Raw genomic sequence first — 14102 nt, 5'->3', positions numbered from 1 at the left:
CAGAAACCTGTTACTACCTGTTACTACAGGTAGCCTTAATGATTTAATTCCTTCATTATCAACACTTTAATAATGCTAATGTCTAGAATAGCGATTAAAGTGTAAATTGCGAATTCTCTTTGTTTTATGTCAGTCTCAAATAGCAAGTGGGGGGTTTGGAGGGCCAGTGAAGTGGCTTTATCGCTTCTCTTTCAAATGGAGAGTGTCGGATAGCCAGCCTGATGATACAGATTTTATCTTAAAGAGCATGCAAAGTTCATTTCAGCATAAATCTCTTGATGTGTCCAAATGTAAGCCCTTTATCTTATTAAATTAGCTAATGCATTTAAAGGTTTTCATATATTTTTTATTTTATTTGAAGTGTTCAATCCAGTTGATTAAACTGGTTTTGTAGAGTTTTAGAATGTTTGAGCAGTGTGTATGATTGTCAACAATCTGGCATTATCTAAACATGATCATGCCAACTAAACGTATGCGAGTGATCAGCAGATACAGAGCTCTTTAATTCGCAATCAACCTCGTTTTATTGTAAGATGAATTCAACTAGGCATTCTGTTTCTTTGAAGCAACAATGGCTAAATAATTTGTTACAGTTGTTTTTTGTCATTGGTGACACGCAGCGAAATACAGTTTTATTAGCTTTAGCTCGAGAGAGACCCGGCGCGTGCAGTGAGGGAGACAAAAGAAACTTGCAAAAAAGAGATCCAGCGCATCTGCGAAAGAGAGGCAAAGAAAAACAACTGTTCCACTATTGTCATTTTGTACTGTTTTATTGTACACAGCAAAGCTGAAATTTCTTTGGCAATACAAATTTAAAATGTCGCAAGAATAAGATTCTATATTTCTCATTTATAGTCTTTTTCTGAGTTGTTTAATGTAGGCCTATGGATCGGTTTAGAAAATTTTCTTTCGTTGCTATGGGTATCACTGTCAGTCATCTCAATTTCATGAATGATTCACAAAACTAATTTAGCAGATTAAAGACGAGCTTCGTCATCTTCAGGCCATTGTGATTTTCTGGTGCGATCAGCTGATAATCTGCCTTCAACAGCACGTTCAGGTTTGCGCAACAGAGGCTCTACTACTGGAATGTGCCATTATTAATTAAACAAAACGCTTGACTTAAATAAACTGTTAATTAGCATCAGGAACGGTAAAACATAAATACTGTTGGCCAACATCGGTTAACAGCATGGCTACAATGTATCGTCTAAACGCCTGTTAATAAAAATGACAGACAATGAATAACAAAGCTCTTAAAAGTGTTTAGAATCAATATGCACATTTCAAAAGTTTTTATTTTCGACAAACAGGCTATTAATCTATTAATCTTGAGACAAAATTATGGAATCAGTTTATAGAGCTGAGTTTCGAACATGTTGTAGCGCTGACCACAGAACTATTGTCTGAAAGCTTAAAATAATAAAGAATGCTAAAACACAACTGCTGCTGACTAACATCGGTTAGCAAGTCCTGACAATATTTAAATTAATCATTTTGTTTAATTTATTTCACTGTTATGTTTCAGTTAATAAATCTACTAACAAATTAAAATAACACAAAGTATAATACCTATTATATAGACGCATATAACCTGAGATGCAGCCTAGATGAACTGGGCACACAATGTTAACGTTTAGCCTACTTTTCTTAAATCTGATGCAATACTAGAAGCCTACATTTGTTTCAGTTCTAAATTTGAACTTTAATTTCAGTATTGTGATTATGAAGTCGTTTAACAAATTTTTTTTAACTATCTGCTACCAGCTCTCAAAGAGCCAGGGCGCAGCGGCAGATTATGCAATAGAGAGAATAAACTGACACTTTTCAAAGTCTGTGATTGTAGCGCCACTTAGCGGTGAAAGGCAGCAAATACACCCCCCCCAATTTTACCGAAACGGTGGCGGTAAAAGTATTATTCAGGTTGAGTACCAACTGTAGCCTACAATTGCAACTTTCATAATTGTAAGAAAGAAAGCAATGTCACAATTCATTTTAATTAAATTTTGCTCAGAGGTGGAAAATGGCTTCAATATGAATTTCTGTGGTTTCTCACTGCAGGTCAATCTAAGTCAGAGACAATGAAGACTTGGGATAAACTACAAATCCAGCATAGACAGGTTCAGTAAATGTGGGGGTGAATGTGTGTAAATGTGTGAGTGTGTGAGTGTCAGAGATGCTGTAGAAGGACAGAATGTTAGCCGACCAGTCCAGATACACTCCTACTGTGTTAGAGGAGGGTGAAGGAGCGGGTATGTCAATGTTCTTACTATTGTGCCAAAAAGTGTACAGCTTATCACAAAAGAAAAGAGTCCAGGACTTTTCATTGCGTCCAAACCGACATTCGCTCCCTTCTTTCCTGCAGATTTCTTTATATGTCACTGCTATATGACCAGAGCCAACCCATGTAACCTCCCAGTAACAGCGTCCGGTCAGACTCTCTCGACACAGAACCTGCTCATGGGTCACAAATCTCTCTGGATGATCAGGATACGGCTGGTGCTCTGCCTTAAATATTGCTTTTTTGTTCCCTTCAGTCAGAATGAGTTGAGTGTGTGCTGTGTTTGGATCCAGTGTGAGATCACAGGCATCTGAACACAGAAAGACAGATCAGAACATCAATGACATCATTAAATATGTACGTGTGTGTATGTGTGTGGTCCTGTTAAACCCTACGTTATTTGTCCCCACAAAGATGGTAATATCCAAAAATGTTTGTCCCCCATGAGGAAAACAGCTTATAAATCGTACTAAGTGATGTTTTTTAAAAATGTAAAAATGCAAAAAGTTTTTTTGTTTGTGATTTAGATGTAGGGTTAAGGTCAGGGGATAGAATATACAGTTTGTACAGTATAAAACCCTGTGCGTGTGTGGACTTACATTTTCTCAGCCCTGGTCTTATCCTTAAATGTCCTCCATGGTCCAAACTAAAATGAGACAAAAAAAAACACACACACACACACACACACACACACACACACACACACACACACACACACACACACACACACACACATATCAGCCAGATTTTACAACCAAATAAGGCTCTTACTGTTACACATACTTAAGTATCTTTAGTCTGTAGTTTGGATCCTTCAGTTTGTTGTTTAGCAGTTGGACTCCTGATTCTCCTGGATGATTGTAGCTCAGATCCAGCTCTCTCAGGTGTGAGTGGTTTGAACTCAGAGCTGAAGACACATAACCGCAGCCTTCCTCTGTTACCATACAGCCAGACAACCTACAGACACACAGTTAGATAATCTTCAGACACACATCTATAGACACATTACCATTATGACTGACTGACTGACTGTACATTATCTCTTCTTTGTTCGTAATACCTTAGTATATCCAGCTGACAGTTTGGACTCTTCAGTCCATCAGAGATCAGCTTCACTCCTGAATCCCACAGGTCATTGTTACTCAGGTCTAGCTCTCTCAAGACACAGTTTGAGGATTGTAGAGCTGATGAAACAATTTCAAAGGACTGACCAAAGAGATTACAGCCAGCGAGACTGAAAAAGAGAAAAACACATAATAATTAAATTCTTAACCTCTTTCTACAATGAGTATTTCAATAATATCAGCTATATTCCATTCTGAAAATAAATGATACAAGATGTTTTACTTGGCATGACAACAGAAACTTTCATTCATAAAAAATATTGATGAAAGACAGGATTAAATCACTCACAGGGCTTTTCTGCAGTTGACCACAGCTGGTATCAGTCTTCTTCTACCCTCATCTGATGTGTTATAGTTCTTGAGGTCCAGCTCATCCAGCACCTCCTCTGAAATCTGAAGCATGTAGGCAATTGTTGAAGAGTGAGCAGGAGAGAGTTTCTGATTTTTGTCTGATTTCACAAACTCCTGAATCTCTCTGGACAGAGTCTGATCTTTAATTTGCAGCAGACAGAGGAACAAATTGATGGATCTTTCAGTGGAGAGTTCATGTCCATCTTTGATCTTCTCTTTGATGTACTGCGCAGTTCTCTTGATGCTCTCTGAGCTGTTCTCTGTTTGTTTCAGTAGATCCTGTAAGAGTCTCTGATTGGACTCCAGTGAGACCCCCAGCAGGAACCGCAGAAACAGATCCAGATGTCCATTTTCACTCTCAATGGCTTTATCTACTACACCTTTAAGCAGATTATACATTGAATCAAAAACCTTAAGGGTCTCCATGGTGCTGTTTAAATAACAGTAAAACACATGGAAAGCAGCAAGAAACTCCTGGATGCTCAAATGAATGAAGCTGTAGACTTTTCTCTGATTTATCACAGATTCCTCTTTGAAGATCTCAGTGCAAATCCCAGAATACACCGAGGCATCAGTGACGTCTATGCAACTCTCTCTCAGGTCCTCCTCATAGAACATCACATTGCCCTTCATCAGCTGCTTAAAAGCCAGTTCAGCAAGTTTCACAATCACTTCTCTGTTAGACTGCAGGAGTTTCTCTGTATTTCTCTCTTCATACTTCTGATTCCTCATGTTGATCTGAATCAGCAGGAACTGGATGTACATTTCAGTCAGAGTTTGAGGGATTTCTGCACTGAGATCTAGTTTCAGAATGATTTGAAACACAGTGGATGAGATCCAGCAGAAGACGGGTATGTGGCGCATGATGTCGAGGCTTCTTGCTCTTCTGATGTGTGAGATGATTCTGGTGGCATGATGCTCATCACTGATTCTCTTCCTGAAATATTCCTCCTTTTGAGGCTCATCAAATCCCTGAATTTCTGTCACACGGTTGATGTATTTGCTGGGGATCTGATTGGCTGCTGCTGGTCTGGAGGTGATCCAGATGAGAGCAGAGGGAAGAAGCTCTCCTTTCATGAGGTTTGAAATCAATACACCCACTGATGAAGTCTCAGTGACATCAGAAACCTTTTGAGCATCTGAAAACAGTGTCATTCTGCTTTCATCCAGACCATCAAAGATGAATACAACTCTGCACTCTTTATAAATCTTTGAGTCCACATCTTGAAGTTCAGGATGAAAGTCCAGCAGAAGTTTGTGGAGACTGTACTGATGATCTCCAATCAAATTCAGCTCTCGAAATGGAAGAACAAACATGAAATCTACATCCTGATTACCTTTTCCCTCGGCCCAGTCGAGAACAAACTTCTGCATAGAGACAGTTTTTCCAATTCCAGCGATGCCTTTAGTAAGAACAGTCTTGATTGGGTCTTTATCCTCACATCCTGGTTCAGGTGAGTTTTTAAAGATGTCATTGCAGTAGATTGCATTGTCTTGTGAGTGTTGTGTTTTCTCCATCTGTAAAAACTCATGTTCTTCATTAACTCTTTCTCTCTCTCCCTCTATGATGTAGAGCTGTGTGTAGATCCTGCTCAGGAGGGTTTCATTCTCTTGGAGCTGGTTTCCCTCAAATAATCTCTCATACTTGTTCTTCATGCTGGTTTTGTGCTGGTCTTTGACTCTCTGCAGGTATCCAGTCTCCAGCGTGTGTGTCTGCAGGACTGCTTCAGTTTCGTCATGTCTGATATGGGTCTGATAGTGGGATGTAGATGGGGGCACAGATCTAATCGGTTCATATATCTCCTTTCTGTTGAAATTAAAAAGAAAAGAGTAACAAAATGACAGTGATTACAGTAACCATTATAGATCAATATGATATTGATTTTAGATTGTATGCAAATGCTTAAAGGAGAACTCCGGTCAATTTTAACATTGAGCTAATTTTTTGGTAAATTTGGAGTGCTGTCAGTACAGAGAACAACGACAAAAATCGGTGTTGCCTACACCGTGTTATCCTCTTTTTAAAATTTGCACCCTGTTGATTTAAATGGGGCAAGTTTTAAACCTGCTTTTTTAGCCTCTTAACATCCTTGATGTGTCATTACAAGTGCACAGCCATGTGAGTGATTCCTTCAGAGTGAACACGGTGAATCTGACTGCAGTAGATGTGAAAGATATGAATGAAATATGAATAAAAGTGATGTTAATTCAGCCAGCGCACATACCTGTATTTACTTCATGTTTTCAGTCGAAGTCCACAGTAGTCGATTGTCGAGTTCACGCGCGTGATCATAGGTAACTAAGTGGAGACTCAGACTGTCAGCCAATGACGGTGCTGTGTGGTGTTCTGAGAATATCAGCTCAAATGGATAGTTCATCCACTGTTGCTTAGTTACCTATGATCACGCGCGTGAACTCGACAATCGACTACTGTGGACTTCGACCGAAAACAGGAAGTAAATACAGGTATGTGCGCTGGCTGAATTAACATCACTTTTATTCATATCTTTCACATCTACTGCAGTCAGATTCACCGTGTTCACTCTGAAGGAATCACTCACATGGCTGTGCACTTGTAATGACACATCAAGGATGTTAAGAGGCTAAAAGCAGGTTTAAAACTTGCCCCATTTAAGTCAACAGGGTGCAAATTTTAAAGGGATACTCCACCGTTTTTTCATATTAAACTATGTTATTCCCTTAACTAAGACGAGTTGATACATACCTCTCTCATCTCAGTGCGTGCACTTAATCGCTCTGGCGCATGGCGACACTTTGATAGCACTTTAGCTTAGCCCAGTGTACTCAATGGTATCTAACAACAATGAATTTAGAAGTGACCAAATACATCAACATTTTCCCTATTTAAAAACAGTTACACGAGTAATTACACGACCAAGTATGGTGACACAAAATAAAACGTGGCGCTTTTCTAAGCGGGTTAAAAAGGATAACTATAATGTAGGAGAGAGGTATGTATCAACTCGTCTTAGTTAAGGGAATAACATAGTTTAATATGAAAACATGGTGGAGTATCCCTTTAAAAAGAGGATTACACGGTGTAGGCAACACCGATTTTGGTCGTTGTTCTCTGTACTGACAGCACTCCAAATTTACAAAAAAATTTGCTCAATGTTAAAATTGACCGGAGTTCTCCTTTAAGTACATTAGTGTTACTTCACTGAGTCTCTTAAATCACTATTTATATGAGTTGTACTACAGTGAATTTGCAATTTCATGTTTATACTAACAGAGGGTCAGAGGTCATTGGTTCATCACTGAATTGAAATGGGTGATCCATGGATGTGTTGCTCTTCACAGACACACAGCTGGGCTCTGCGGACTCTGATCTCTGTCTCCTGCTGATACTGACAAAATAAAAAAAATGGCATTTTAGAGTACTAGCTAAACTGTGAATGCACCAATTACATATACTTAGATAAAATTGTATGTTAAATGCTAAAATAGTGTCTCACCGGGGGTCAGAGGTCACTGCATCACTGAATTCAAGGGGACGATTCATCATGGACTGATCACTCCTCAATGACACAGTTTGATTCAGGAGATGGAGAGCTCATTTTAGAGTCAGCGCCCTCTAATTCTCATTTCCTAAAAATAGAGTTTGTTTTAGAGCTTTTATGTTTTAAAAGTTTTCTGTACTATATTCTATTATATAAATGCTGTACTGTTAAAATGTTTTAACCTATAATATAATATAATAATAAAGCAAACATACAGTTTAATGTAGTATAATCTTTATATTAAACCTGCAGTCCGCAGTTTTTCCTCTTTGTAGCCATCTCTGTTCGAAATCTGCAATTGCAGTTATTCGCGGAATTATCAACTTAACGTGCGTTGTGCCTCGGCACGGCACAGCGCAGATGAATCTAATGTTTTGAGGAGAATGTGAGGCTGTCAGTCACCGCGCCGGTGTGGATACTGTCATTCGCAATCACAGATTCTACTTTATGGAAGTATGACCAACATAAGAATTTTCACCGGAAAATGTCATCTGAACAAGTAACATCCACTTTTTTTCTGAACAACTAAGGGAAAAAAGCATTGCAGTAAATCGCGCTGATTAAATCTAACGATCGCTTATCATATCACATCAAACCGTGTAAACAACATCAGCACTGCGTGACTACATTTAATGCCCTTCCAATATTTATCCTTGTTTTCGCATGGGCCCGGTTGCAGTCTCTTTTTTTCTCCGAAGTCTTTCACGTTTTACAACGGGCGAATCTCCAGTTGTCACTGGTGATTGTCATTTGAACCTTTCTGGATCCACCATCAAATTAATAAGTTTAATTATATCAAGTGCTGTGAGAAAAGGCAATAAATCTCCACCACCAACATCCACACGCAATATAGCCTACTAGCCGAGACTCCTTCTTTATGTGTACAGATGTGACATAATGACGCAAAGACATACTCAAATTTCCCGCGGAAATCCACTAGTACCACTGGAATTAAAAACATTATTAGAAGCTTACCGTTTAGAATTGAGCTAAGGCAAGCAGATAGATTTGAACACTGGCTGATTATGTATTTGCTCAAAAAATTATTTTGGATAATTTTTAACCCAAAAAAGCTACGGACTGCAGCTTTAAAAAAAGAGTTTATGTTCTATTCAAAACATCTCTTTTTCATTAGGGATCAGGGGTCTTTATTACTGCCTTTTCTTGTTTTGCTTTTTTGTCTTCGCAAACATATTTGCTTTTTCTTACATTGAAGACACATGTGACTAGGGTTGGGAATTGTAAGAAATTGTCCGGTTTCGGTTCTGCCAAGCGATTCTGGTTCCGATTCCATTAAAATGATTAAACAACTAGCCTAATAAAAAAATTGTAGTAAGGAAAAATGCACAATACTCAACTCAAACAATCCTTTTAGTGTTTATTTCTTAAAGGTTGTATCAGCGATTTCAGGCCCAAAAGAGGCCCAAACATAAATGATCACATTCATCTAATCTTTCCTAACAATCCGCTAGCTGCCCGCCCCAAAAGCATGCCGTCAAAAAAACGCATTTCTGTAGGCAGCCTAGGCTCTGAGATCTGCACACAAAAACAATTGGGTTCACCAACCACTCAAAACCCAAATAAATAGTGTTCCAACCAATCACCGACAGGGGGTGGGTGTTGTGAGGTTTTGCGCTCGTGACTCCGACTTCGCGTGCAGCTGTGCACAAGCGCAAAACCTCACAACACCCACCCCCTGTCGGTGATTGGTTGGAACACTATTTATTTGGGTTTTGAGTGGTTGGGCAGATAGCGGATCGTTAGGAAAGATTAGATGAATGTGATAATTTATGTTTGGGCCTGAAATCGCTGATACAACCTTTAATACCTGTCAAATGAGTTTAACAGACTGGTAATGACAACAAATTCAACATATTTAGAATTTTTTTGTAAAATCCAGACAGGTGAAACAGAATATTTTTTTTTAAATCAGTTTGAATGATTGATTCATAAAGACTTCACTTGTTTCATTACTGGATGAATCAGCGTTTTTGAACGAGTCTCTTGAATGAATGATTCAATGACAAATACATTTTTTAAAGCTGCAGTCCGTAACTTTTGGCGCTCTAGCGTTTAATAAACGCTAAAACTGCGAGCTTCTTGTGGAAGAACACTGTAGCCAGAGCTCCTTCTCTCTGTCTACGTCTATGACGAGTCATACAGGTACTTGAAGTCGGTACAGAAATATCGATACTGTGTGGTTGAAAAGACTGTGAAAGTAAAGCTGTTTCATACCTATATATTGACAACTGCTCTCTCTGTGTCGGCGACAGCGCAAACAGATTTGAATGTTCTGGTGTGAAGTTTTTGTCATTTAGGAATAAGATTGCATGGAATCGAGATTGAGATGTTTTAAAGTTTAATCGTACAGCTCTTACTCTCTCTCTCTGCATTGATATCTGACGCAGAGCGTATAGGAGTAGCGCAAGGTCTTTTCAGTGCATTCATTACTATTTTAATATTCATGAGGTGAGACGTTGCTATTAAAGGATAAGCACTCAGCACTTCGCTCACACATCACAACAGAACCATTTTCAGAACCGAAACTTAGGAATTTTGCACGGTTCCGGTATTTAAAAAAAAAAACACAACATATTCTCGGTTCCCAACCCTATATGTGACTGAACTGAATTTTGTATTTCTGCCAAGACAGACCAACTCCAATTTCACATGACTTTGACCAAAACTGCATCAGCAGAGAGGAACTGAAACCAATAATAGACAGTGAAGACATCATAGAGAACTATAAAATATATTTCTCAGCCTTCATTTTCTGATCTGTGCTCAAAAATCAGACATTGTTATATGTTCAGTTTGCTGTAATATATATATATTCAAGATTCAATGTGAAAGTATTATAATTAAAATATATTAAAACGTCAATGTTAGATGTGATTGATCACATTTAATTACAGAAAATGTGTGATTAATTAGTTAATTGTTTTAAATTGATTGACAGCACTAATTAGAATATATATATAATACCAGTTAGAGAACAGGATTTAAAAAAAAACGATCACAGCTAAAGTACACATAAAATAAATATACATAAAAATAATTTCAAACAGGTTTCTGAGGTATTTTGTTATACTCTGGTACATTCATCTACACATTCTTATGGTTGGTTCAGCTTTTAATGTTTTGCTACAGCAGTGTTTGATGCACTAACTGGAAAGCCTGGACAGTTTGAAATACTGTAATTTAGTATACCGATTATTTTCGTAAAGGCAAAAATATCAAAAGTAATTTAGCACGAAATATGAACCAGGTTTGAAATCTCATTAAGATCAATAATCTAAATAGCAGGGCCCGTATATATAACATTTCTTAGAAATGCTTTTAAGAATAGTCTTAAGATTTTACTGAAGTGTCCAAAAATTCTTAGTAAAAATAGGACTTGTCTAAGAGTAGGAGACTTTTATAAAAAAAGTATAAAACTTTCAGTAAGTCTAAGACTGATTCTTAAGTGCTGACTGTGAACTAAGTACAATGATGTCAACCCAAAATGGCCGCCCTCAACCACTGAATCAGCCAATAGTGAGCCTGCAAGGGTGAGGTCACTGCAGCATGAAACCAATCATTTAATATATTTATAATAAATAATTTAATGAAGACCGAAACTTTGATATTTACATTTTTATTTTATTTTTTTTATTACAAAATTATCACAAATTAATGTTGACACTACAGAATCCTTTTCTATTGATATGTCTCCTCATTTGCAGTTGGAGCAATGATGCCAACAAGAGTTCCATCAATGGCTCCAAACAACTCCAGGGAAGCCCGACATACTCATAAAAGCGGCTTGCTTTTGCCGCATGGTTTGAAGATCAGTGGGAAAGTCAATGAACAGCCATAGAGTAGTGGCCAAAAGTGATTGTCCAACATAGGAAAATTGGCATTCACCCTTTATTGAAATAATATAAAAAATGTGTTAAATATTTTGTAAGCATATGTGGTGTAGTTGTGCTTGGAGTCACTTGTTTTTATTTGTGATAATACAATGAAACATGCCAAATTCTGTGGACATAATTTTTTGGCTAGGCTGTCATTCAAACAAATTATGAACACATGAAAAAATATGAGGGGACCAATGAAATATTAATTAATGATTATGTAGCAGACAATGTATGCTTTTTGATTTTTTTTCAAAAAAAATCTGTGAGCTTTTTTTTTTTTTCTAAAACCTGTAGCTGTAGTTTGCCTTTTTTTTTTTTGTCCAATATTCATGTCAGATAAATACTTTCACTAAGTTTAGTGTTTTGTTCATCCCTCATATTTAAAAATATAAAAATAATTATATAAAAATTTAACTATTTTCCTCATATATCGATGGTTTAAAACTTGTAGGGTCATTAAAAAAATCTAATAAAAAGTTTTGGCCAGTATGTTTGGTGTGGTCAGTGCCACAATTCTGCTATTTCAGACCCTGCTTACTGTGGACTGAGGACCCCAAGTCATCACCGGCGCACTGTTGCATTTTTCCAGTCGCCAAACATTTTATTATTACTTTTATTATAAGCTTTTATTGTTTTAGCAAATCATTTTACTCCAATACATTATATATTGCGTTGGAAAGTGTATGTTCTCCTCCTCTCTGCTGCCATCTTGTTACTCCTAACTAGGTTAGGATACCTCTCCAGCACTCTTAAATAATTTAGGAGCTGAGACCTAGTTTTGACACTTAGGAATCTTTATGAATCACACTTATTCTTAATTTCACACTTATTCCTAGACTTAACCTGTTAACTGTCACCCCCCTTTTTTTGAGTAGACATGAAAATGCACATTTCGAACTTAAATGGTTGTAATTAAAGAATGCTTTGGAGTATAGACGTACTGTACAATTGGTCTTGTTTTAAATAATTTTTGTAGAAGTGAAATAAATTAAGAAACTGAAACTGGACTAAAAACAAAATGACCTTCCACAGTATCCTAATGCTGGGAATGTGGTTGTTTATTTTTAACAATGTGAATATCTCAGTTGAACATTATTTATTTGTATTCGGTACATTTCACTGGATTCTTTGGTAAATCAGTTCACAAACTCGGCACAGACTTTGCAGGCTTTTATGATATGGACTCGACAGTAATGCCACAACATGTAAGTAACCCTGTTAATTCTAATGCCTGATCTGTGACCAGTGATTTCTGATGTAATGAGCATGTAGCTACAATCCGATGTCCTTTGTACTGTCAGTAAATCAAACCAGTGACTAAACGGTCTACTTCACATTGTTTCTCTTAGTAGGGTGAAAATAATCTGTTATTTAAACTGATTGAATTATATATAGAAAGCGATCAAAGAACGCTCCGTTTACAATAGCTGTAGCTGTCACACACTGTTTGATTGACAGCTCCAGCACGTGTTTATCAGTGACTCCCTTTAGAAATCAACTAATCTCTTATTTATATTTATATATGTTTGCACTGTTAGTTATGATGAAACCATTCGTTAGTGTGCAGAAATCAAGTTGCAATGAGATGTCGCTGCATACATGTCTGTGATCGGCTACATGATCATCTTTGCAACTTTTCATGCTACGGTTTAAATATAATGCCATAAATCTAATTGTAACACTATAATTATCACTTATAATTATCACAAGTAGATAACATTGAGAGCTGTAATGGTAAAAACATGCTAAAAGTTTTCGAGAGAGTTCCACATGTAATACTAGCTATTTCATATGCAAAGCTGTTAGCCCATCACAGCAGTGGGCGTTAACACTGAAGTCTCACACAGACACGCCCCTTCAAACAGCGCATTCAAATCAAAGCCTAAAATCAGGCTAGGAAAAATGCCTTTTATTTCTAAATTATGACAATTTTTGAAGTAAAATCATACTAACATTACAAGTGCACCATAGGAAACATTATGAAACAATAAAACAATACAGTTCATGACCCCTTTAATCATCAAACAATATACTTTCTGGATACCACAGTGTATAAGGGGGAAGATCAACCATCACTTGGATTTTAAAGTTTTCTTCAAGAAAACTGACACACATGCAATTCTACACCAAAAAAAGTTACCATCCTCACATACCTTCAAAGGTATCGTTAATTCTAGGGCTGTACTCAACCAAAGAAAATCTTGGTCGACTGAAGTCCTGAAATTTTCGACTAAAAATCGACTAAAAATGACGGTAAAAAAACAAAACAAAAAAACGTTAAATTAATTAGATGCGCACTGTGCGCAGTACTTGGTAGCCTTGTTGTCCGCCTAAATGAATTATAAATAAACATAAAAAACTAGTAGGCTATTTGCAGTATATTAAATCGTTTTTGACCTAATTATTTTGCACTGAAATGAGTCTGACACGGGTCTGTCGGCTCTGACAGCGTTGCATCACGTGCACCTGCGCAATATCATAGCTTATGATTTCCGAAAATAGTACTATGTTGTCAACTAGTGATATCATCACAAGAACTGTTGAGGAATATGCAACATAATTTAGACAATTATTTTTGTCATACGTTATAATAATAAGTTATAACTGTCAGACACTATCATTTAACCGTGCATGTCCTCGCACCGAGCGAGGCTGAACATGAGCTCAGCTTCGCAGCTGAGACACGAATAGACTATTAACTTAAAGCTTTTACTCTTAATAAACACAAAAGGCACGTCCACTTTAATAAAAAAAGAATATTTATTAAACAAACCAGATCAAGAGCAGAAACGAAATAAAGTGCATAACTGAAAAATAAAGCATCCTAGGCTCAAAACTAACACAACCAACAGCACAGCGCAATTGCGCATTAGGCTCCAAATAAAAAATAAAAAAGTTAGGTTATAACACTAAAACATTGAAATAT

General features: G+C 37.1%; 1 protein-coding gene across 1 annotated transcript; it reads right to left on the bottom strand.

The window, feature by feature from the left end:
• Nucleotides 1-307: 307 nt before the first annotated feature.
• LOC309491998 (protein NLRC3-like) lies at nt 308-13351 on the bottom strand. The gene is made up of 8 exons (XM_082191024.1): nt 13330-13351; nt 7233-7365; nt 7008-7124; nt 3695-5563; nt 3342-3515; nt 3065-3238; nt 2881-2927; nt 308-2591 (listed from the first exon to the last, which is right to left on the bottom strand). Exons 2-8 carry the CDS (start codon nt 7280-7282, stop codon nt 2068-2070), a joined length of 2955 nt encoding a protein of 984 aa, XP_082047150.1. The 5' UTR covers nt 7283-7365; nt 13330-13351; the 3' UTR covers nt 308-2067.
• Between the last annotated feature and the right edge of the window lie 751 nt (nt 13352-14102).

Source organism: Leuciscus leuciscus (assembly GCF_965113295.1).
Source record: "Leuciscus leuciscus genome assembly, contig: HAP1_SCAFFOLD_819, whole genome shotgun sequence".
Lineage (NCBI taxonomy): Eukaryota > Metazoa > Chordata > Actinopteri > Cypriniformes > Leuciscidae > Leuciscus > Leuciscus leuciscus.
The sequence above is the reverse complement of the archived record's forward strand: the minus strand, read 5'-3'. Positions and strand labels throughout refer to the sequence as shown.

Coding starts and splice junctions, on each gene's coding strand:
- LOC309491998 (XM_082191024.1), bottom strand. CDS start 7,282: ATGATGAATCGTCCCCTTGAATTCAGTGATGCAGTGACCTCTGACCCC. Junction 3,516..3,694: donor GTCAACTGCAGAAAAGCCCT/GTGAGTGATTTA, acceptor TCTCTTTTTCAG/TCTCGCTGGCTGTAATCTCT. Junction 2,928..3,064: donor TACAGACTAAAGATACTTAA/GTATGTGTAACA, acceptor GTCTCATTTTAG/TTTGGACCATGGAGGACATT.